Source organism: Staurois parvus, unplaced genomic scaffold, assembly GCF_062004578.1.
Source record: "Staurois parvus isolate SC_StPar_1 unplaced genomic scaffold, SC_StPar_1.0 ptg000425l, whole genome shotgun sequence".
Taxonomy (NCBI): domain Eukaryota; kingdom Metazoa; phylum Chordata; class Amphibia; order Anura; family Ranidae; genus Staurois; species Staurois parvus.
In genome coordinates, this window is record NW_028318221.1 from 2,608,192 (window position 1) to 2,634,545 (window position 26,354).

Genomic DNA, 26,354 nt, shown 5'->3' on the forward strand with positions numbered 1-26,354 from the left:
TTACCTCCAGAGTGACAGAAAGAATAACCACAGTCGCTACAGTAACAGCAAATGACTGATAATCACAAGGACCAGCAGTGTCTCTGCAAGCTCCATATGGTATGAAGACAGATGCTGATGAAGTTATAATGCCTTTTATAAAAGACCATGTAAATCTCTTGTAAGTGAAGAGTGAATCAGTCTGCCCAGTTCTGTATAACTGTGGGAGCTGTAGGCTCATTTTGGCACTGACATCCTGAAACAAAAACACAAGTATAAAAGAAGTCAAAATCAGATAAAACAGTTGCAAAATACTCAGATGTTAAAGCAGAACTCTAGGGATTAACTTTTCTGCAATCTTAATATGCAGAGGGCCAATGGGGATGCTGGAAATCATTGTAGTTGTCCAGCTGCTTATCACAGAAATTGTAGTGCTGCTTATCACAGAAATAATTTTGTATAGCACTTCCTATCTCTGGGTTGTTGGATTGAAAACCCCAGAAGCAGGAAGTGGAAAGATAGAGAGAAGCTGAGACCACTTGTCCCCTTCGAAAGAACTGTTAAAAACCAGACCAGAAGTAGGGATTATTAGGCAAGTGTTCTATTAATAGTTTGTAATTGGAACAGTAATGTAAGAGTAATCTGTTAATAGTTTTCTGTTGTTGCCCAAGGTTCTGTATCTATATATATAGTATATATTACTGTGCAAAAGTTATAGGAAGGTGTGAAGTAATGCTGTAAAGTAAGAATGCTTTCAAAGATATATATTTAAATTGTTTATTTTTATCAATTTACCTAATGCAAGGTGAGCAAACAGAAGAAAAATCTAAATCAAATCATTATTTGGTGTGACTACTCTTTGGCTTCTAACCAGCATCAATTCTTACACTTGTAAACTTTGCATGCTTTCACAAAGTCAGGGATTCTGTTGGATTAGAGTCCAGTGTATGATTGACACCAATTATGCCAAGCAGGTGCTAATGATCATCAAGTTCATATGAAGTTTGAAACACAGTCATTAACTGAAACAGAAAGGAAGCTTAAAACTGTATGAGGAACAGCCAAACTCTGTTACTAAGGTAAGGTTGTGGAAGACGGTTTCATTTCACAGGTCATATACCATAGCAAGACTGAGTATAGCAACAAGACGAAACAAAATACAACAAAAACTTGTGAGCTGCTATGCCAAATTCTTTGTGCCAAAAATGTGATACATATATGTTAGCAGATCGCTTGCACCATACATATACTCATACAAATGTGCCAATAGTATTAAAATATCATGACATATTGCTCTACAGTATTCAAAGGGAATCAAGCAGTTAATACGGACATTTTGTTGTATTTGTGTTGGATTCATTTATTATTTGCACTTATGCTTTTAGTATGCTGTAATTTTGAGTGGAACGTGGCACATTCATGATATTTTAAAAAAAAAGACGAAACAGCATCAGCTAGGTCTCCCTCAGACAAATATTTCAAAACAGACTGGGGTTTTAAGATGTGCTGTTCAAGCTCTTTTGAAGAAGCACAAAGAAATGTTGAGGATCGTAGACGCAGTGGCTGGCCAAGAAACTTAATGTAGCATATGAAAGGCACATCATGCTTACTTCCTTTTGAAATTGGAAGATGTCCAGCAGTGCCATCAGCACAAAACTGGCAGAAACCAGTGGAATCCAGGTACACCCATCTACTGTCCAGAAGTGGTCTTCATGGAAGAATTGAGGCCAAAAAGCTATGCCTCTGATGTTGAAACAATGCTAAGCGCCTCAACTATGCATAAAAACATAGGGATGCAGAAAAATGGCAGCCATGCTCTGGACTCATGAGTCAATATTTGAACTCTGGTTGTATAGCAAGAGGCAATTAGTTCACCGCAGGGCTGGAGAGATGTACAATAATGCATGTCTACAGGCAACAGTGGAGCATGGTGGAGGTTAATTATTAACACTTCTGTTTCTGAAAGCATTCCTAATTTACAGCATATTTTCATACCTGCCTAAAACGTTCGCACAGTAAACATAAAGTCTAACAATAGCAATTTTTGTCTGTTAGTCCTGATTAGCCCCAAAGCATGTATACCTTCTGACCTACCATTGTGATTAATAACGTTTTGCTGGACTTATCCTTGATTTGTAGTGCTTTCTTGAGACTCATACTGACACACACATACATGTGTGACTAGAGATTAGATAGGCCTATGTCTTTTTTCAACCTAATCTACTTTGTAACTATGTAATATTTAACAGCATAAATCACACATACTGTATATATATATCTTAAGGCCATTTTAATATTTGGGAATGCAACTAATGAAAGAATCAGACATTTTGTTCTCACCTGTTCAAACAATCCCATGGACAACGCTGGGTAAGCAGTAAAAAGTACAGAGTAGAAGGCTATGAACCAGCTGTCAAACACAGTCTGCATTACAGGGAAGCAAAAACAGTAAATGTAAGTGTCATAACTAAGGGGTGTATTCGTCATTGATACAACAAGAAATTTGCCCATCATTTAGCTGAAATTTGCCAATTTTGTTTTACCAAGATTCAAGTTTCCTCATTCTCTCTAGTTATCACAGTGATTTATGCCTGTTTCCAAACAAGATTTGCCCATTTTCAAATAAGATTTACCCATAAAAAGTTTTCATCAAAAATGATTAACCAAGCATCTATCTATTCTTCATCGGGAAAATGATTTCCCGTGCCATTTACAGTATTCTATTTGTTACCCAGTAAATGTAAGTACATTGTAAAATTCACCCAATATTTAATGATTTTCACGTTGCATAATATTGTAATGTATTCCCTTGTTTGGAGAAGAAATGTGTATTTACAGTACTTTTTGGTGCCTGCTTTGGAGCCAGGGGCGGATTGACCATTTGGAAACTCGGGCACTGCCCGAGGGCCCGGGGTCAGTAGGGGACCCCATGAGATGCCCCTGGTACCTTTTTCATAGGCTTTTTTGAGTTTGGGCAAGGGCACAGGGGCCCCATGATCCCCTATTGCCCGGGGGCCCCATCAGTTGTCAGTCCGCCCCTGTTTGGAGCTTTCAAGTTTTTGTGTATATAGAAAACTGAACCTGTGTTTTTGAAGCTTCAGCACTCCTGTGGCTAATGTTTTTGCTTTTTTTTTTTTACTGTAGAGGCTACCCTTCTTACCATTATAAAAATAGTAGCTGCCTGCCTCTTGCTTCATGGCTTTCTGAATCACCAAACCAGACATGAGACAGATGAGGAGAGTTATAGAGAAAATAAAGATCTGCAGACTTCTTCCAGGGTCATGACCCCAAATATTGAATTCAGAAGGAAAGCATGTCAACTAGGCAACTAGCATTTTCAAAACGACAAGTCAGCAATGAGAATCTACATGTATCCTTTTATGCCTCCAAGGTAAAATGAGGTCAGCAGCAAGGAGAGTGTTAAAAAAAAATCTATCATTTTTCAATCCAAAGGAGTACATGCATTCCAAAATGGAGCTAACTGACATGCTTTTATGCCTATTGTCCACTTTATATCTCCTTAAAAAATAAACACTCTAAATATTATTTCTCACACAATTAGATTTCTTACATTGATATTATACTGTATATATTTCAATAATACATACCAGAGCTGTATATCCATTGAAATATGCATATAACACATGGCAGAAAACACTGGCTGATGCTTTGTAGAAGAAATATCGCAGAAACTTTGCAATACGTAGGTAGGACCACCGTCCATGAATGAGTAGAAGGCGTTGAAGATAAGAAAATTGAGCCAAAGCATAGTCACTTGACTGGACAGCTTGTGTACCTTCCAAGCCACTGATACCAACTCCAATGTGAGCAGCTGAGAAAAGAGCACAATGTAAGCTATATAGGGAAATCTGTTTTGGTGTGGAATGCTTTACCAAGTTTCACAAAAGAACAGTCAAGGTAATTTAATAAGGCAAGAACTTAATAACTTAACATCATATTAAAAAGATTCCCTTTTGGACAGATCTGTGTCCAATGCTAAAAAAAACCCAATTTTTTAAGAAAAAAATGGTCTTAAAAAGAAATAACTGTAATTTCATAAATATGATAACATGACCAAAATTAAATATTTGTGTGTTTTACATACCAAATTCTGATTCTCCTCACTCACTTCAGTACACTCAGAATCTCTTAAATACTGCATTTAGTATTTGTAATGTCGGAATGACATATCTAGCCATTTCACTGACATAGTAAGATCCCATGGTCTTTGGATCTTGGGATCAACATGGTCTTGGGATGCCAATCACTTTTTCAGGGGATAAATAATGATTCTTGTAACTGATTAACTCACTCATATACTGCATTTAATTCAAAGTCCATGGAGAGCCTAATGTAATGATTGGCTTGTGTAAACATAACAATTACTCAATAAAGCTATGCAAAGCAACCTTACAGAAATTCTAACACTTTTTCTGTTGTGGTATATTTATACACAACTTACAGTATTTATTTATTAAATACTTCTGCTGCAGTTCATGGAGCATGCTATGCAATAATGAGCTCTGTAAGCAGCAATATCACAGCCAGAAACAGTTTATTCCAGCGTTTCTCAACCTTTTTTCAGTCAAGTCACCCTTTAAAATTCTGCACAATCTTAAGGAACCCATTACAAAATGTAAAAAACTAAACTAATAATTTTACAGAATGCAGCAACATCATGTGGGATATCCAATGTCAGAGGTGATTTATTCTTCCAAAGCAAATACACCCTTGCACACTGGTACTGATTAGTAGTGTTGGGCTGAACACCCCCCTGTTTTGGTTCGAACCTACCGAAAGTTCAACCACTAACTTCGAACAAGGACAATTTACTGAGCGGTATCTTGCCGCATCTGAGTATGAGGTAAGATATCGCTCAGCTACTGAAATACTGCATGAGTTTTATTATCAAGTCATGCGATATTTTATTAGTGAAACACTCATTCATGTTTCTGCTGTCAGCGGGTTTCTCCGCTGATAGCTGAATGTCAAAAGAATTGTCGGCATTGCCCGACAATTTAAAAAAAAAAAAAAAAAGGTCAGACCTTCGGGTCTGGTATAGATTTTGAGGGAAACCCCCCCCACGCCATTTTTTTAAAAATGGCGTTGGGGTCCCCCCAAAATCCATACCAAACCCTTAACTGAGCATGCAGCCTGGCAGCTCAGGAAAGGGGGGGGGGGGCGAGGTAAGGTGCAGTGCTTTGGCCAATCACAATGCCCTGTCAGGGGGCAGTGCATTGTAGGGCAATGCAGGTGAAGAGCCTGCCGAACGCCCATACTGTTCATGTGTTCAACGAACACACGAATGGCCCATGTTCGAGTTGGGCTTACATTTGGCTTGAACATGCAGCCCATCACTACTGATTAGTATTCCATTGTTTCTCTTCTCCCTCATTTTCTCTCACTCAATCAGCTAATGTGTCCCCAGTCCTGAGAGAGAGGGGCACAGGAGAGGCAAGCAAGGATGCTCTTCAGGTGCATGATGTCCTCCTCATCACTCATCAACTGATGTCATCATTTTTTTTTATGTTGGTGGCTAGGAAGTTTTAATGGTGCACAATGAAAACCTGTGGCTTTGAGTAACTAAAAGGCAGGCTTGATTCACCTGCTGGCTTGTACACAGTTTTTGGGCAATTTTTAGGCATTTTGCCAAGGCACCCCTGAAAAAACTTGAAGGCACCTCAGTGACTCTGGGTGACTACAGCCCCAGTACTCACATATTTTGTCAGATTTTATGCAATCCAAACAATATGGACCTATGAGGTGTGATTCAAAGGACTTCTACTAAAATGCAGTGTAGATCTATTTGTCCCACTTAACAGCAATATCAGCTGTGAAAAAAGATTACACTAGAATTTAGATGTTCAACTCTAGGTTGTCTGAGAATTTGTCTAAAAAAAAATAATTTTTTCATGTTGGAAAGGCATTTTGAAACCTCTTTATCACATGTCTGTAGTGTTCAAGTGTTGTAGATTGGGGGGGGGTCAGCAATAGGTTGTTTGCGATCTAACCTTTGATCATGGCCATGTGACAGATAGATTGCCACCCTGCTGTGTCCATTGCCAGGAACCTGGGAGCCGATCTCAGTTCCATTATCTAGGCCAGTGTGACTGAAAATGTTTTTCAGTCAACGCATCCTTTAAAATTATACAAAATCTCAAGGCTCCCCTCCACATTTATGACCTGTAGAAGCTTTAAGGGCAATACCTATGGAAAATATTGGGAGCAGAAGCTTGTTGTCATTTTGTGGGTGTGCACAAATTTAAAGCTGGACATCCTGGGTATCAATTTACTTGGTGCAACCTCATCTTTTATTTTTTACAAAAATTTATTCATTGCATTTGTATGTCCAAAAATTTACCTTAGTGTATTTTTTACTGAAATTTTGCATTTGATAAACCATTGTGACAATATTGTATGACATAAAAAAAAATTGGAGCTACCACCATGTTATTCTATAATGTGTCTGCTTTAAGATAATATATACTGTATTGTTTGAGGGTTTTAATTAGTCTTCAGGGCTATCATAATTTTTTAAACAAGTAATAACACACAAATGGCTCTGGCAGCAAATGGTTAAAGGCTATGCACACCCTAATGTAATGTTTAACAACTTTAATTTCTTCATTGCCAAAATAATGTGGCAAAAAATAAGATCGCTTTGGGGTATCCACTTTTCAAAAAGGGGCAATTTTAAGGGTGTCTGTACTGCCCTGGAATTTTTACTTGATATGTTTTTATTTACTATAAAGTAAGGCAAACTTTTAAAGTTTAGTTTTCTTTTTCTCTATTATGTAGTAAAAATGAAAAAAAGTGGTCATTAAATACCACCAACTGAAAGTTCTACCTGTCTAAAAAAAGATTTAAAATTAATTATGGTATGGTGTTTCATGACTGAGTACTTGGCAATGAAATTATCACAGCACTGAAAACAGAAAAATGGCCTGGACAGAAAGGGGGTACAATATACCTGTTCTGTTGTGGTTAGACTGGAACTTCAGTTTTTTTTTTTAATGAATTGATAGTGTCAAATGAGATAGAATTACATGGGTTAACAATTCAGACTTTTATCCTGTGCCCTCATCCCTTTGTAAACTAAGAAAATCTATGTAAGAAAGCCGGTACTTTTACAGGTACTAAATATAAAATCTTCCATTTTTTTATATTTTATGAAAGTTAAGTACATGCATTTCCCAATATTTTGTGCTATTCTGCCTCCATATGACCACCCATATGCAGAGAACCCCTCATACAATCTTTGTATTATATTTGTTTTTGTCACAGTATAAATAGGGGGGGGTCATTGCTGGGGGGATATTACTCTCTAGTCTAGACCAATGGTCTACTTCATCAGGAACAAGGAAAAGTAGGTATTAGAAAAGCATAGCACAGTTGCACATACAAAGGGGTCAGTTCACTAAGGGTTAGTGCATGCGATATGAATGTCACATGACTCAATATTTCAGAAAGATCCCATGAGATGCTAAAAGAGTCAATTCAGTAAAGTAAAATATCAAATGTAAGGTAAATACCGCACATTTGTTAAAATAGTGAGATAAATCATTGAATTCAATTCACTAAAAAAAACAGTATTTTCGAAATGTACAAAATAAGTATTAAAGGAACTATGCACTGGCAAGGAAGTGAAAAGTATATAATGTATCAGTGTAAAAATGTTCTCCTCTGAGTTCAGGAATAAAAATAATCTGTAACATTTCAAGGGAGATTGTTTTATGAATGAAATCATACTAGAATGTTTTTAAAGTTTCACAATATTACTGTGTGCATTCTGGTGCAGTCTTAGCCTGCAAAAAAAATGCAAAAAAAACTTGAAAAAAAAATTTAAAAGCTAAGCACTAAATATCGCAAATAAATATTTAATGCATTTGGTAAATAACGCATGTTTTTTAGTGAACTGACTATTTTTGAGATACCGTATTTTCTGGCGTATAAGGCGACTGGGTGTATAAGACGACCTCCTAATTTTCCAGTTAAAACATAGGTTTTTGGCTACACTCGCCGTATAAGACTACCCCCCTTCCGAGGCAACACCATTTAAAAACATCAGATTTTTTAAATTGAAATGGTTATGACTTACGGGTATTTAAAATCCTTCAAAATCCTCATGTTCATCCTCTGACATCATAAGTTCATGAATGACATCTTGTGATACATTTGTAAGACAGTCATCATATGGATCAAATTCCAAATCAGATGGTTACCACTGGATGTGCGGTAATACGGTAGCTTCGGCTACATACAGTATATATACAGCCCGCTGGATGTGCAGTAATGTACATACAGTATACCGCGCTGAGCCAAGCTGGCTAAAAACAAATGTCCCTATGACAGATTAATCTGTCAGCTCACTGGATGTGTGGTATATACAGTATACTGAGCCAAGCGGTTTCAAAACGTACCGGTACGTCCCTACGGTAATCAGACCGCTGGATGTGTGTATGTACAGTAGCTGAGGTTACATACAGTATACACTGGGCCAATCACGGCGGCCGATGTATTCTACTAATGAATACAAAACCTGCTCGGATTGGCTGAGGTTGTGACATCATCAGCCCACCTCTCTGACTCAGCCAATCCGAGCAGGCTTTGTATTCATTAGTAGAATACATCACGCGCCGTGATTGGCCCAGTGTATACTGTATGTAGCCGCAGCTACCGTACATACACGCATCCAGTGGGCTGATTACAGTAGGGACGTACCGGTACGTTTTGAAACCGCGTGGCTCAGCGCAGTATACTGTATATACACCACACATCCAGCGGGCTGACAGATTAATCTGTCATAGGGACATTTGTTTTGAGCCAGCTTGGCTCATCACGGTATACTGTATGTACAGTATTACCCACATCATGCCAGCTTGACCCAAACAAACTCAAGGTTCACATTTTATACCCCGCGTATAAGACGACCCCTAATTTTTGGGGTATATTTTTAAGTATAAAAAGTAGTCTTATATGCCAGAAAATACTGTAAATACCGCATGAGTTAAAAACTAAAAAATGTATGCAGTATTTATATCTCAGTGAATTTACCCCAATATCTGCAAGAGCAGTTCTTCATGAAGTATCTCCAAAAAGGGAGATTGCAAAAGATCACTCAGAGTTATAGCCAATAGTAGACCCATAAAGATGTCAATTTCACCAGCTCCTTTTTTATAATGTCCTGACAATGGCCATTCTTACTGAAGTCATAGAGCTCTAATATTTTGCATGTTCATTATATCATTTGTTCAACCCAGAAAGGAGAAATTAGGGGACCATTTACTGCATTTGTCCTGTCACTGGCTTATCCATCCAAATCAGGTTAATGGTCAGAGCAGAGAAAAATGGGGGAGAGATGGGACAGGAGGGGTGACTGTGGGTAAATTTCTGTTTTATTAAACCTATTTTACTTATGTTAATTATTTTCTTGCCTTGAAAAGACACTGACTCATGTAATAAACTATGGTGGGGGGAGGAAGGCAGTTTCACACCTCCGCCCTGGACACAAGATGAACAAGAACAGTTCATGTTAGGTATATTCATTTATATAAACTCAGTAAGAAGAATCTATTCATGTTCATGTTCTTTGCACATAGATCACTGATTTATTTGCCTGCATTATTGCCTGATAGTTCTATCATCCATTTTAGTCAGAGCACAAGTGCAGATAACAGAATGTATGGTGCATTGAAAAATATTTGTTTCTTTCCTGTTTCCTCCTCTATTGCATTAATTAACATTTTGATATTCTCATCCAAAATCTAAAATTAAATATTAAAGCTGGACTTTAATCTGCTTTATATTTTTCTCTCCTTCATTCCTCACTCCCCCTCATGTTGTTAATGAATTACATTTTTTTATTTAATTTTTTTAAATTAAATTTAACGAAACCTGTTTATTACATATTGCATTTTAAATCCAGTGATGTAATCACTAAGGCTTTCTCTGTGTATTGTTGGCAGATCATGACCAGGGGCGGACTGACAACTCATGGACCAATAGGGGATCATGGGGCCCCTGTGTCCTTGCCCAAACTCAAAAAAGCCTATGAAAAAGGTACCAGGGGCATCTCATGGGGCCCCCTACTGACCCTGGGCCCTCAGGCAGTGCCCAAGTTTCCAAATAGTCAGTCTGCCCCTGATCATGACTTATGGGGGCCCGCAGGGTTCTGTACAGTTTTCTAAAAACTTTAAAGCACTCTCTCAGAACTCCACTTGAGAGCCCTCAGCCCTGATGCAACTTGTGTGAAGAGATATGCAAACTTCAAAATACCCTAATGGGTGGATGTCATTCTGGAGGAGTTCCTAGGCAGACAGCATTTGCATGAAGATCACCCTAGTTAACATCCACATTTGATGCTGAGCATCCATGATTAAAAGAACTGAAATCCAATGACTGAAGGGGACAGGACATGGACAGTGAGGGCTGAGGAGGAAAAGTCTAGATCATGCTGGATGTCCTGCAACCAGGAAATGAGATAGGCTGTATCTGACTTTCTGCAAATTCCAATGCACGCTGTTAGAATCCTACAATGCGCTGTGAATCCATAATAAGCTATTTCAGTACAAGCAAAGAGGCTGTACAACTGTGCAAGAACTGAATGTAAGGCTGGAGTTCAGCTTTAATTTCTTGAGTAAACTGACTTTAAATACATAGTTACATAGTTAGTGTGGCTGAAAAAAGACAAAAGTCCACCCAGTTCAACTACTGAAAAAAAAAAAGTTATAATCTTATATCAACAGTTGATCCAGAGGAAGGCAAAAAAAAAAAACCAGCAAAGCATTTGCTCCTGCAGGGGAAAAAAGTCCTTCCTGATCCCCTGAGAGGCAATCAGATATTCCCTGGATCAACTTTACCTATAAATGTTAGTATCCAGTTATATTCTGTGTAAGAAAGAATCCAGGCCTTTTTTAACCTCCCTAGCGGTCTGATTATGTCCATATTTCTGTGCTCAAAGCGGTACATTTTTTTGCATGGAAATATGTATTTTTTTATTGTAGGCCTGTAATTTTTAGGAATAACTCACTGAAATCTGTCTGAAAAAGAGTCTAGTAAACATCCCGGGTACGATTAAATTTGAAACACATAAATTATAATTTAATAAATAATCATAAAAAATAATAATATAATAATAAATTTAATTCAATAATATAATCAAACCAAAAACACTGAAATTTGAAATATAGCGCCAAGTTCGCACATCACTGAGCAAAGTTGCAAAATCGTTTTCAGTATCTGATGACAAATTTCCCCACGAATCATTATCACTCAATTCTACAAGTGGTTCTAATTTACTATCGCTGTTCTCTAGCTGGTCTAAAACCAGTTTTGACCTAAAGGGACACTTTTTGGACGCCATGGACGTTTCTCAGTTTCCAGGCAGAAAGAACAGTAAAAATGCAGGCAGGGCAAAGGACAAAGCACTCGGGACAAAATGTGTGTGAAATGGTTTGATACAGTAATGTTTTACTTAGTGATTTTAGTGTATTGAGTGAATGTCACTTTTTGTCATTTTCAAATTTCCCGCCGTTCTGTCCCCATACGTCCCGACGCTCGCAGGGGACGGAACCCAGATGACAGATGCCAGCATCCGCCGGATTACATTGCCGGGGACACTGCAGGAGGGACATCGCGGGAGCACAGGACAAGGTAAGTGAAGAACAGATCCCGGAGCAGCACCGCATGGTAAGCCCGAGTGTAGCCCAGGGTTACCGCTTTTGGTACTGAAACTTTACCCCGAGCTACACTCGGGAATACTGTCAGGGAGGCTACAGCAATCCAGTGAGCTGGCCAAAACCAACTCTTGAGGGAGTCTATTCCACATTTTCACAGCTCTCACTGTGAAGAAACCTTTCCGTGTTTGGAGATTAAATTTCTTTTCCTCCAGAAGTAAAGAGTGTCCACTTGTCATCTGTGATGACCTCAAGGTGAATAACTCTACACCAAGTTCACTATATGAGCCACTGAAGTATTTATACATGTTGATCATATCCCCCCTTAATCTCCTCTTCTCAAGAGAGAATAAATTCAGTTCCTCTAATCTTTCCTCATAGCTGATCTCCTCCATGCCTCTTATCAGTTTGGTTGCCCTTCTCTGTACTTTCTCCAGTTCTCCAATAATCTTTTTGTGAATTTGTGCCCAAAACTGAACTGCATATTCCAGATGAGGTGTTACTAATGATTTGTACAGGGGTAATATGATATCTCTCTCTTTGGAGTCTATACCTCTTTTAATACAAGAGAGGATTTTGCTCACTTTAGAAACCGCAGCTTGGCATTGCATGCCATTATGAAGCTTTTGATCTACCAGAACTCCCAGATCCTTCTCCACCATTGATTCCCCCAGTTGTACCCCCCCCCCCCCCTAGTATGTATGATGCATGCATATTCTTAGCCCCCAAGTAAATAACCTTACATTTATCAACATTAAACCTCATTTGCCACATAGTTGCCCATTAAACAGTGCATTTAGGTCAGCTATGACAATTAGAAATGATAGCAGGAATTCGTTGCTGTTTCTGTTTTTGCTGAAACAGGAAAGCATTTCCAGCAGTGACACCTTTTCCTCTGACAACTCTCTAAAATTACATGTATCCTCTTTGGAGAAATTGAAAGCCATTTCCTCTTTTGCCTTCTGAATAGGAAGCAAATGGAAATCGCTGCCACAGGACATTAAGAACAAGACAAAAATCTGAGAGGGGATCTAACCATTCCCTTCTCCTTATGAAAAACTTTGAAAAGGTTTGTCTAGTGATACACTTTAAAAAAAGGCTGTGTCTCTTTTAGCTGCAGTGACTGCAACCAAACATTTTCTTTAATTCTCATGGCCATGGAATAATTATGGGTCACCTTTTCTTTGCAAAGCAGCTTTAATGTTGGTAAGCATTTGAACTTCTAGCATATCAAAGGCAATTAGAATCTAAACTTTTGAATTGCCACCAGAACAGAAATAGAGGGGAAATCCCCCAAAGTGGATATCTGTACCACTGACAACTGTCTAAAAGTAGATTTCCCTCACTTTGGAGAAATTTCCTCTCACTTCCTGTTAGAAAGTGAAGGAAATGAAGGCAAATCTATTGAACATTACATGTATGGCTAAAAAAAAGACAGGTGTTCCCTACTTTATTCAAAAGGAAAAAAAGTTTGGGTTTTAGATACAGTATATCACTTTAAACTGCTCATATGTAATTAACCCAAAGCACGTTTTGGGACTCAAAGGGCCCATTCACCACTATGCATTGTGATAACAAATGTTAACCACAACATATAAAAACAGTGTTTCAGTGGCACACCAATTTACTAAGGAAATACATTGCAGTGCACCACATATGATGCATTGTGATGTGCTGTGTTAACGAAAAAAGTGCAAGCTTGATTTTCAATCTACTATTTTGCTTTGCAGCTTATTCAAGTGAATGCAACATGTATGAAAACTGAAAATTGTATCAAATACTTACCGTAATTTTCCTTTCCTGCTGCCAGTCCATGGTAGCACACATGTGATGTAGCTTCGCCCCTATATCCACAAACAGGACCTGTTTAAATCTATAAAAAGAAAGCAAGAGCAACTTCCTCCATTCTCCTTAAATATAACAAGATCAAAAGAAAGGGAAGGGTTTATATGCTGCCATGGAGTGGCGTCAGGAAAACTACGGTAAGTATTTGATACAATTTTCTGTTTTCCTGACGCCAACAAGGTAGTATTCATGTGATTAAATAACAAGCTAAACAGGGAGAACTAAAAATGTATATTCAAACTTTACTACAGTTGACATGGAAGGCTGGTCTATTATTCCATTGAAGTCCATTGGCGTACAAGCCCCTGGATCTTCCCTGTAGGGCCTGAGACAGGTGTACTTCGGCAACCAGCCTGCTGTTTTGCAGATGTCTCCAAACTTAAAGACATAGGCATGGACCACTTCTAGAGGTGCTTGCCTGGCCTCACTGTATGTTTTCTGGATGACCTTGCCACTCCAAGATGACAAGATTTTGCTGTAGCTTCCTCCTCCGAACTTGCCTGATGGAAACACAAACAGCCTCCCAGAGGATTTAAACTAGGATGCACCTTAAAGGTATGTATTTTAAACACTTAGTACACCCAGCTTGTGTAGGTTAGGTACTGTCTCTGCTGGAAAGAATGGAATCACCACTTTTTTGCAAGATGAAAACAGGGGACAACCTGGGGACAAAGGTGCTCGAGGGGGTAGGACTCTGTAGCTCCAAGTGCTTGCAGATCCAAAGTCTGCACCCTGAAGTTATCAAGGGACACTGCCTCTCGAGTGATGTCCCACTGAGGATTGCTTTCTTTTGGTGCACACAGAGTCCTGTCAGGTAAATCCAGGACCAGAATAAAATCCCACTGGGGAACCTTATTCCTCCTCAGAGCAAAGTCTCAGGACTAACCTCGTAAAGTGTATCCCTGGCAGCTCTCACACCCATTTTCCCTAGTGAAAGCTGAAATGTGAGCCCTTACAGAGCTAGGCTGAGCCCCAAATCCAGATCCATATGAGGGAATGATAGCAACTTGGCAACCTCTGAATTTTGAGGATCAAATTTCTGCTCAGCTGATTGTGAACGTGTTCCAGACTTTGGAGAAACAAGCATTTGTTGACGTCTTTCCCGGAACTTAGCCAGCTTTTACCACTGCCAGGGGATTATCCAAGTCCTCCAATCCTTCTATCTCAATTTCCAGTCCATCCTGGGACAGGTGTTGTGGAAACACTGGTTGCTGAAGTGCTTGATCCATTGCTAGGGTAAACCCAAGGCCTTCAGTCCAATCTGGCATGCTTGCTATCACAGTGAGACTGTCAGACAACAGTTTTCCCTGTAACTTCATGACCAAATGCAGTAGAGGAAAGGCATCTGCTAGGTGATTAATCTTTGGGTGAATGAGAGCATTCACTTCCTCCACCAACTGGTGAGGGTAGCAAGAGAGGCACCCTGTGAATTTTGAATTGTGAATTTTGAGTGATATGGGCAAGATCTTTTGATTAAAGACCCATTCATTGGGAACTAAAACATCTGGTTCGACAGTCCCTTTCAATATCTTGGGCACCCAGAAGGCACATCACCCATAGCCCCTGAAGATTACATTCGGTCAGGGACATGCTAGTTCAACTTCTTTTGTAATTTGCCATCAGTTCTCCCTTGTTTCTGAATGTACGACACTGCTGCTGTGTTGACCTCATGCAGAATAACCAGTTGAGTCTGAATGTGAGACAACAGTGCACATAGTGTTATCCCAATTTATTTTCTGTACATTGGAGACTACCCTATCGAATGGGAAACTCTGCCAGCCATGAAACCAGAAACAGCCACAAAACCCAGACTGGATCGTGCATGTATGCTGGTCACAGGGAATGCCACAGGTGAAAGGAAAAAACTGCTGACAAAAGAAAAATCCCAAATCACTCCTACAAAGGAAGTATGATGAAGCCTAACAAAGGTAAAGGCAAGGGAGGAAAAACAAAAAGGGATAGCACAAACCTGACGGTGTCACGGTGTAAGGTCAGGTTCAGAGACCAGTTGCTATAGCAGTAAAAGGCTTACCTGGAACCAGCAGGATAGGTACACCAGCGGATCCCCCTGGGAATGACGCAGGCTCACCTGAGGTGCGGGATCTAAGTATTAACCGGTATTCACCAGAGCTCCTAATGGTGGAGATGGATTGGGCTGCGTGTTAATACCAGGTCGCAGATCTCAGGATCACCCCACCAGGGAATGAGCAGACTGGGAACCAATAGCGGATCAACAGGTTAGGGATCAGACGAAAGCAGAGTCGGTCACAAGCCAAGGGTCGGTCACAAATGGTAGCAGATCAATCGTGGTCAGGAACAAGCCAAAGGTCAGTAGCGGAGGTGTAGACAGCAGCAGGAACAGTAGCAGGATATTGGCTGGAAAGGCACAATAATCTGGCAAGGAGGAAGTCCAAGGACATGGCTTATATAGGAAGTTCATGGGAGGAGCAAGGAGTTCAAGGTTCAAGAGCAAACAAGGCACAAGGCAGGATTATCCAATAGATGAGGCAAAGTGTTGTCCAGCATCCTAGGTAGCTCAGTGAGTAGAGTTACTGCCTGACACAGTAGAAGTCCCAGGTTCAAGTCCAGGCCCTGACAGACGGAGAAAAGGAAAAGGCAACACTAACTCCAGCACCAGGATTCAGCTCAGGTGTGCTTAGAAACACATGCAGTATGGGCTGCAGTATCCAAACACCAGCTCATGTGGTGACATGAGGTTCCGACGTCTCTAATTAGAGAACTCCTTAGCGCCAAAAGACCACCATAAGAGTCTTTTCACCTTGTTGGTGCATTTAGCAACCTAAGATGCGTGACTGCACCAGGAAGAAGCTGAATCTAGATGGACTCCAACTCAATCAGCAGGTAGGGACTTTTCGCAACATCACGGTCTTGCAGGTGTAGATCTTGAGGACAAAAAGGAGAATGAGAAAGGTTGCTCTTGCTTTCCTTTTATAGATCTAGACAGGTTCTGTGGGTGGATATAGGGGTGGAGCTATATCACATGTCCAGGCCCTGACAGTACTCCCCTCCTCCCAGGACGTCCTCTGGACGTCTTAGGACTAGGTTTGTGTGGAAACCTCTGGTGGAATTCTCTTGTTAGTCTAGGAGCATGAACATTCTCCTCAGGCTCCCAAGAATTTTCTTCTGGTCCATATCCTTCCCATTGAACCAGATACTGTAACTTATTCCTAAAGATCCTGGAATCAAGGATTTTCTCCACCACAAATTCTTCTTCACCCTGTACCTCAACAGGTGGAGGAGGTGGAAAAATTCTTCCAGGGAAAGGATTTTCCTGAAACGGTTTGAGTAGTGATATATGAAAAACAGGGTGAATCCTCATACTATCCGGAAGCTGTAAGCAAAAGGTGACTGGGTTGATTTGGGCAGAAATCTGAAAAGGACCCACAAACTTTTGACCCAACTTAGCAGATGGCATCTGGACCTTCAAATTCTTTGTTGATAACCAAACTTTCTCACCCACATGAAAAGTAGGAAGTGTTCTCCGGTGTCTGTCTGCAGACTTTTTGTAATACTGCTGAGCTTCCCTCAAAGTCTCAATCAATTTCTCTTGAATCTCCTGCAATGTAGTTAGTCTATTGGTAACAGCAGGGATTGGAGTTGTGATAGGGAGATCAGGAATAAAAACTGGATGGTAACCGGCGTTTAAGTAAAAAGGACTTTGAGAGGTGGAACGATGTTTAGAATTGTTGTATGCAAACTCTGCAGTGGGAAGACAGTCCACCCAGTCATCCTGAAGATAAGTGACAAAGCATCGAAGATACTGTTCCATTGTTTGATTAGTTCTCTCAGTCTGACCATTAGACTGGGGATGAAAAGCAGAGGACAGATTAATTGTAACACCTAAGGCTGAGCAAAAACTTCTCCAGAATTTCGAAGTAAACTGCACACCTCTGTCAGACACCACATCATCAGGGATTCCATGCAGTTTAAAGATTTCTCAAACCATCAGTTCAGCAGTCTGTTCAGCAGTGGGCACCCCCTTAACTGGAACAAAATGGGCCATTTTAGTGAGACGGTCAACCACTACCAAAATGGTGGTCATTCCTTTTGAGGGAGGTAAATCCACCACAAAATCCATAGAAATAGACCCCCATGGTCTTGATGGAACAGGGAGTGGCTGAAGCAATCCCAAAGGGGAGGCTCGGGGAATCTTATTGCGTGCACAGGTCAAGCATGAGGTCACATAGCGTTTGACATCTTTCTTGTACCCCGGCCACCAAAAGGAACGTGATAATAGTTCTTCGGTCTTAGCGACTCCAAAATGCCCAGCAAGTTTGGAATCATGAACCAACTTGAGAGCTTCCACCCGAACAGATTCAGGTACATAAAGATGATGTCCTTGAATCCAAAAGCCATTCTTATAAGTCAGGTTAATGTCTGTAGGTGGATGATTGAGAAGTGGGTCATTCTCATACCCCTCTTTAAGAAGATTCAAGAATGCCTTAGGACTTGTGGCCCCTAGAAAGTTCTTTTGAGGCAGGATTGTGCATTCAGAAGTGTTCTCCTGGAGAGGCCCAGACGACATTCGTGATAAGGCATCAGCCTTTCTGTTTCTTGACCCAGGTCGATATGAGATAATAAAATTGAACCTGGAAAAGAACAGTGACCAACGTGCTTGTCTAGAAGACAATCTCTTGGCAGAACGGATGAATTCTAGATTTTTATGATCCGTGAAGACAGTCACAGGATGCTTAGCCCCTTCCAACAGATGCCTCCATTCGGAAAAGGCTTCCCTAATTGCCAGCAACTCCTTATTCCCAATGTCATAATTCCTTTCAGCAGATGACATCAAACGAGAAAAATAAGCACAGGGATGAAGCTGCATTTTTTCTCCTCGTCGCTGAGAAATGATAGCTCCCACGGCGGAGTCTGAGGCATCCACTTCCACAATAAAAGGTAGCTCAGGATCAGGATGTACCAATATTGGTGCAGATGTGAAGAGAGTCTTTAGCTTACTAAAAGCAGTTTGTGCCTCAGTTGACCATGCAAAGGGCACTCCTTTCTTTGTCAGCTGTGTAATTGGTGCTATTACCTTAGAGAAGTTTCTTATGAATTTCCTATAAAAGTTTGCAAATCCAATAAATCGTTGTATTTCCTTAACGTTTCCAGGGGCAGTCCAATCCACCACTGCCTTGATCTTTTTAGGATCCATGCTCACTCCTTCTGAAGAAACGATATATCCCAAGAACTGGATCTGGGCTCGTTCAAACTCACACTTCTCCAGTTTGATGTAAAGTCGGTTCATCCTTAACCTTTTGAATACAGTGCAGACATGCTTGCGATGCTCCACCAGGTTGTCCGAAAAGATGAGGATATCGTCCAGATAAGCAATAACAAACTGGTCCAACAAATCTCGAAACACATCATTTATGAAGTGCTGAAAAGTCGCGGGAGCATTACATAGGCCAAAAGGCATAACTAGGGACTCAAAGTGTCCATATCTGGTTCTAAAGGCAGTCTTCCATTCGTCGCCTTGACGCATGCGTACCAGGTTATATGCCCCCCGTAAGTCAAGTTTTGTGAAGACTTTGGCAGAGCGGAGTCTTTCCAACATCTCTGCGATTAAATGGAGTGGGTAACGGTTTTTAACAGTGATTTTATTCAAGCCCCTAAAATCAATGCATGGACGCAAGGTGGAGTCCTTTTTCTCAACAAAGAACAGGGCTGCTCCTGCAGGAGATGTTGAGGGTCTGATAAAGCCCTTCTCCAAATTCTCATCAAGCCACTCCCTTAGCACCTTTAACTCAGGTTCTGATAAATTGAAAATGCGGCTGAATGGTATTTCTGCTCCTGGAAGCAGTTCAATGGGACAATCATATGGACGATGAGGAGGTACTGTAGTTGATCCGCATTTTTCTTATCACAGACATCTCGAAACTCATGGTATTGTGGAGGCAGATTGTCATATGACTGTGTAGTTACCATATCAGCCTGTGATTTCCTGATTGGTAGACAACTTGTAGCACATGGTTTCCTACAATGTTCCTCACAATGGGGGGGATGTAAAATTTATGGTCCGTGCTCCCCAGTTGATGAAGGGATTATGGGTAGTAAACCAAGGGATGCCCAGGATGACAGGAAATTTAGGTGATGTAATCAGCTGAAAGCTGATGATCTCAAAATGGTCAGCCTGAAATTGGAGTACTAGAGGAACTGTTTCATGAGTAACTGGTCCTGATGATAAAGGTGAACCATCAACTGTCTCCATATCAATAGGGGCAGATTTGTTTCTCCTGAGAATATTATTATTGTGGGCAAACTCTATGTCCATAAAGTTTCCCCCAGCCCCAGAGTCCAGCATAGCAGCACAAGGAATTTCATGGCCCTCAGTAAAAAGTTTGATAGGGACAACAAAATGAGACTGTTTAGGACCAACTTTATTTTCTTCATCGATCAATGGGGAGATAGACTGGGTAATTGAATTTATGCGTTCAGGCAGGATAACATCAGTCGCAGCAATTGTTCTTTTGACTTTATTAGGACAATTGACTGCGTAATGCCCAGAGTCCCCACAGTATAAACATAAATTCTCCAAACGTCTTCTCTCCTTCTCTTGAGTAGAAATTGATCTTTTAACAGTATCTACTTGCATAGGTTCAGGTGTGTTATAATCTGAAGAAATGTTTAAATCCTTCTGACTGAACTGATTAGCAGAAAAACACATGCCACCATTACTTCCCAATCTCTCCTTTCTTCTTTCTGTCAGTCTCTGGTCAATCCGAATGCATAATTGGATGAACTCCTCAAGATCGTTAGGAGTCTCTCCTCTGTCGAGCTCATCCTTCACCTGTTCAGAGAGCCCCTGCCGGAACTGACTCTTTTGCGCTGCTGGGTTCCAGGTGGTGTCTGAGATCCAGCGTCGAAATTCAGTTGTATACTCCGCAACAGGGCGTCTACCCTGCCTCAAACTATGCAGCTTTGCTTCAGCGGTAGCGCAGCGGTTGGGATCATCAAAGACCTGGTTCATTGCAGTCACAAAAGTCGCAAAACTGTTTAACATTGCATTGTTTTGCTCTATATTAGGGAGAGGCCCAAGCTAGGGCTTCCTCAGTCAGGAGGTTTATAACAAACAATACCTTCTGCCTCTCAGTATTAAATGCAGCAGGTTGCATCTGGAAATAAATGCGGCATTGGTTAAGGAAACCCCTGTAGTGGCGGCAGTCTCCATTGAACTTGAGTGGCAGAGGCATGCTTGTATTAGCAACATCGCGGGAGCACATGTCCAGCAATCGTGTCTGCAGAGCATGGATCTCTTCCTGTTGCCCCTCTACTACACTTTGCAGTTCAGCAAATTTCTTTTGGTAGGTAACACCAAACTCTTGTAGCTCTGAAATTTGCTGCCTGACAGGAGCCATGGCATTTGCTATAGCGGCCTCCATGTGTGGGCCAGATTATTCTGTCACGGTGTAAGGTCAGGTTCAGAGACCAGTTGCTATAGCAGTAAAAGGCTTACCTGGAACCAGCAGGATAGGTACACCAGCAGATCCCCCTGGGAATGACGCAGGCTCATCTGAGGTGCGGGGTCTAAGTATTAACCGGTATTCACCAGAGCTCCTAATGGTGGAGATGGATTGGGCTGCGTGTTAATACCAGGTCACAGATCTCAGGATCACCCCACCAGGGAATGAGCAGACTGGGAACCAATAGCGGATCAACAGGTTAGGGATCAGACGAAAGCAGAGTCGGTCACAAGCCAAGGGTCGGTCACAAATGGTAGCAGATCAATCGTGGTCAGGAACAAGCCAAAGGTCAGTAGCGGAGGTGTAGACAGCAGCAGGAACAGTAGCAGGATATTGGCTGGAAAGGCACAATAATCTGGCAAGGAGGAAGTCCAAGGATATGACTTATATAGGAAGTTCATGGGAGGAGCAAGGAGTTCAAGGTTCAAGAGCAAACAAGGCACAAGGCAGGATTATCCAATAGATGAGGCAAAGTGTTGTCCAGCATCCTAGGTAGCTCAGTGAGTAGAGTTACTGCCTGACACAGTAGAAGTCCCAGGTTCAAGTCCAGGCCCTGACAGACGGAGAAAAGGAAAAGGCAACACTAACTCCAGCACCAGGATTCAGCTCAGGTGTGCTTAGAAACACATGCAGTATGGGCTGCAGTATCCAAACACCAGCTCATGTGGTGACATGAGGTTCCGACGTCTCTAATTAGAGAACTCCTTAGCGCCAAAAGACCACCATAAGGGTCTTTTCACCTTTTTGGTGCATTTAGCAACCTAAGATGCGTGACTGCGCCAGGAAGAAGCTGAATCTAGATGGACTCCAACTCAATCAGCAGGTAGGGACTTTTCGCAACATCACGGTCTTGCAGGTGTAGATCTTGAGGACAAAAAGGAGAATGAGAAAGGTTGCTCTTGCTTTCCTTTTAAAGATCTAGACAGGTTCTGTGGGTGGATATAGGGGTGGAGCTATATCACATGTATGCTGCCATGACGGTGTCAGGAAAGCGAATTATCGCATATGCTGTAAGCATACTACAAAGATCAATTGGCTTCGTTTGAATAGACCCTAACTAGGCCTGTCCAAAAATGTGGTGATTTTCTAAATCCTTGTTAGCAATGTCCATACAGATATGTTGGCAGCCCAAACACTTCTTGGAAATTTCTTTACTGTTTTATATTTGAATTTCTGACTTTCACTGTTATTGGGTGACTGTGAAAGACTTCAAAATATTTTTGTAGCTCTCTTCAGAACATATTTATTTTCATGTATCTTTATGTTTTTATTTTGTGATTGCATTATATTGAATCTTTGGGCTGGCAACTTGACCCTTATCAAAATAGGTAATGTTTTTTTCTGAGATGATTTAAAAGGTTTATATCATCTACAGCCTTGAGGATGTTCCAGAGAACTTACATTTTGTTTCCATACTATTTTTTGGTCATATGCTTTGTTATCATTATCATGCTTACTATCCATCAACTTTTCATATGATATCCAGATAATTGTTTAGAAATTAAGCGGACTATGTTTTAAATATTCTACAGCTTTCTCTGGCACTATCCTTCTTATTCCCACATCTTACACCCATTTTATCTGGGTTTTTAATAACTCTTTTCTTGGTTCTGGGACTATAGCATGTGTGGTGTCAACCCGGACAACCATCACATTCTCTTCTATTTTTCTCTTTGCTAGTGGTGAAGCTCTCTCCTTTCATTATTGTTTTTGGTTTTACCATGTGTATTGATTCGTGTTTTTACTGCAATTAAAATTTATACATTTTTCTTATTACAAGCCGCAGTTTGACCTCTTTTGGACCCAGTTGACTTAGGCATCTTGTGCCTCTGTCATTGTTTTCCCTTCTTTTTCCCTCAGTTATGTTTGGGTCCTGAGGACACCACATGGCTATCTCCATGTGAGTCGGCATATTCTCTATTTATATGGGGGCCAGTATTTAGTTCATTACATAATTTCTGACCCCTCTTTTTCCTAGGTATTCTCACTATAGTCCATAGTTGGCAGTATCCCGGTTACCCCCTTTTTCTATACTTCTTCAGGGATACCCTTTTTAATTTCTTTTGAGCATTTGCTGGCTGCTACTGATGAACAAAGATAATCTGTCAAAGGCATCTAGAACAGGAGCAGGAGACATAGCAGCACCTGCTATTTTGGGATTCACACAAAGCGTGTATGACCTATATGGGAATATGGGTCCATATTGGAAGTGAGTATTCACTCTGCACAGAGGTGGAGCATGCTCGTTACTTATTTATTTAATATCACAGGTGGGAGTCCTCAGTTGGGAGATTGATTATCACAGACTATTTATGCTTTTATTGCAAATAATTTGGACTGATCACACTGTTTATTGTTGGTATTTTAGCACTGTATGTATAGCACTTACCTAAACAACTGTTTGTCACAATGTTTAATCCAGAGCAATCAATCTCCTCCACCACCAACCTGTTTCTCCACTCTTGTCAATAATCCAAAAGAAAAAGGACAGTAAAAATATTAAACCCAAACTTACTTTTAATCATATTTACATCATTTGCACCATCGCCAATAGCAAGGGTTATGGCTTTCTTGTGTTTTCTCACAAGCTGTACAATCATAGCTTTTTGCTTTGGTGTCACCCTGCAGCAGATGACAGCTTGGCACTGAGAAGCAAGGTCTACAAAAGAATATTCTCTCATTATGACTTCTTGTTCACTGGGAATCACTTTTTTCCGATGGCAGTGGTCTACTAGTTTTTGGAAGAGTTGCCACTTGCACTTTTTTCTTTTACTGGGTGTTAAAATCCGTCCCTGCGACAAAAAAACACTATTTATTTGAAGCACAAGACAATCAATAGTAATTACTCTTTGCATTAAACATATATAAAAAATAGTGTTTGAATAGTTTTATAATAAAATCTATGGCATTTAATAAGTATCACATTGTCACAGGCAAGAAACAGAACTTACCAGAAAACCTCCACTAACCACAAGAGCTACCCTCTGCCCAATATGCTCTCTGTGTTTCTTGAATGTGTTGATGTCCAAAAGATTTTGCCCACTCCCTGAAAGGTTGTTGTTCTCCCAGCAGTCATCTAGGATATCACTGGTTTTATAAACACACAAAACATGGTTCAGTAATTAAAGTTCAACCCAAACATAACCAAAAGTTATAAATTCACTACCTGGTTATCCCTTACCTTGACTATTGCAACTTCCTTCTTGCTGGACTACCCTTACACAGGCTATTCCCTCTTCAATTTTTAATGAATGCTGATGCTAGACTCATCCACCTTACCAACTGTTCAATTCCACTTCCCCCTCTGCCAATGCCTCCAATGGCTTCCTCCAACCCAGCATATATGATTTAAACTACTAACAACATAAAAAAGCCAACTACAACTCTGCCCCATGTTAAAACACCAACATCATCTTAAAATATCACCCAAACTGTCCACTCTGTCCCTCCCAGGATCTCTTCCTCTCTAGCTCCCTTGCCACCTCCTCTTCCCATGCTTGCCTCCAGGACTACTTCAGAGCCTCTCCCATCCTCTAGAATGGAAGAGGTTCTTTGAAAACACATCTCTTCCAGGAAGCCTATCCCACCTCCACCTAAAACTGTGCTTCTACTTTCTCCATTAGTTCATCTCTTACAGTTATTATGTGTCACTTGCCCCTCCCTTTTAGAATGTAAGCCTTCACAAGTATGTCCCCCTAGTCCTCTTGTTCTGAATTGTTTTGTAATTGTACTGTCTCTCTTTACTTTGTAAAGGGCTGCTCAAACTCTTTTACATTTTTTATAACAAAAATAATAGTCTTATTTTTTTTAGTTTTGGTAGACTTTAGAAAAGATAAAACTTCTATTTGTTTTTTTTGTTTTTTTTTCCATAAAGTTTATTAATAAACTCAGAGCATACAATAGGTATAGGTAATACAAGGTATCAGTCGGAAATACAAGAGGAGGTAATACACATACAGCAAACAAAAAGATACATAGCAATACATAGGCAAAGAATCAGACGTAAGTCATCCCAGGTAAAAGAAAACGGGAAAAATGAGGACATGCAAACGCAGGAACATTAAAGGCATATCTGGTCTCAAGCCCTTATTCAGCATATTGGAATCACAGCATTGGCAGGGTCGATGATATATAAGCTCAGTTACCAAGCAGCAGCAAAGAACAGGGCCAGTGAGTCAAAGGTATGCATTGGAAATGTATACAGTAGGTGTGGAGGGGGGGGGGTGCAAATGCTTGTAGGATAGGGCCTTTTACTTTTGATGAAACTGAGGTAATCCACTACAGGTTGCCAGCACGTGGGTAAAGGGTTCAGGAAAGGAGATATGTAAAAGTAAAACATATGTGCAGCTGGATTGCAGATAGGGAGTAGGGCTCCTATGTGTAGAGAAGTGTACCAAAATGGAAAGGGGAGAATGAAAGCTAAACTCTGAGTAGGAAAGCAAGGAAATGGGGATTAAGAATTTAAGAATAAGCATGAAAAAGAAGGGAAGGGAGGGGAAGAAGAAAAATAAAAAAAAAGGGGAGGGTGGGGGGGAGGGAGATGGGGGGTTGGGGAAGGGTCGGACTGGGAGGAGGTGTGGGTGAGTAGAAGGGTAGGTAAGTCACCTTTACTCAAGACTCCCAGGACATGAGAGATACGCACAACCCTGGCAGAGAAGTGAGCTGGGGACAGTTGCAGGCGTAGCAGGGTGCCAAGCGAAACTTGCTCCAAGCAGTATAGGACATCGAGACAAAGGACCTCAATCACAACCTTAAAAAAAACAGAGAGCTGATATATCCCCAGAAACACTACGGGGTATCAGAGAGGTTCAGAATCAGTCAGCAAGGCCCATGAAAGAACGATATTCAGGGGTCGTTCGGAAGTGAATCCAACAGGACCATGTATGAGAAAATTTAGAAGGGTTATGCAGAGAAGAAGCAATCAGCTCTTCCATTTCAGCAATTCTGTTCAAACGTATAAACCAATCTCGCACTGTGGGGGGGTGAACAGACCCCCAGAGAACCGGTAAGCAGAGTTTAGCCGCGTTAAGCATATGCATGACCAGAGATTTGAAATATAGACGTTTGGGAAGTGTAGTGTGGTGGAGGAGGAGTTGGGCTGGAGAGAACTCAATATCAAGAGTAGACACCAAAGAAGTAATCCGATGTACCTCCTGCCAAAAGGGCTGAACCATAGGGCAGTCCCACCAAATATGAAGAAGAGATCCAACAGCAGCCCCACATCTCCAACAATTACTAGGTCTGGATGGATCAAAATGATGGATTCTAGAAGGTGTATTGTACCAACGTGTCGCCAACTTGTATCCGTTTTCTTGTGCCGAAACATTCAAGGAGCACTTATGAGAAAAGGTAAAGATTTGGTCCCAATCAGAGG

At 40.8% G+C, this 26,354-nt stretch overlaps 1 protein-coding gene across 1 annotated transcript in view; it reads right to left on the reverse strand.

Moving 5' to 3' along the window:
* ATP8B3 (ATPase phospholipid transporting 8B3) overlaps window positions 1-26,354 on the reverse strand; it is a 217,822-nt gene that overhangs the window by 71,892 nt on the left and 119,576 nt on the right. The window contains 5 exon segments of the mRNA XM_089687466.1: window positions 5-235; window positions 2,320-2,403; window positions 3,588-3,811; window positions 23,496-23,772; window positions 23,932-24,067. Of these exon segments, the coding sequence (XP_089543592.1) occupies window positions 5-235; window positions 2,320-2,403; window positions 3,588-3,811; window positions 23,496-23,772; window positions 23,932-24,067 (952 nt within the window).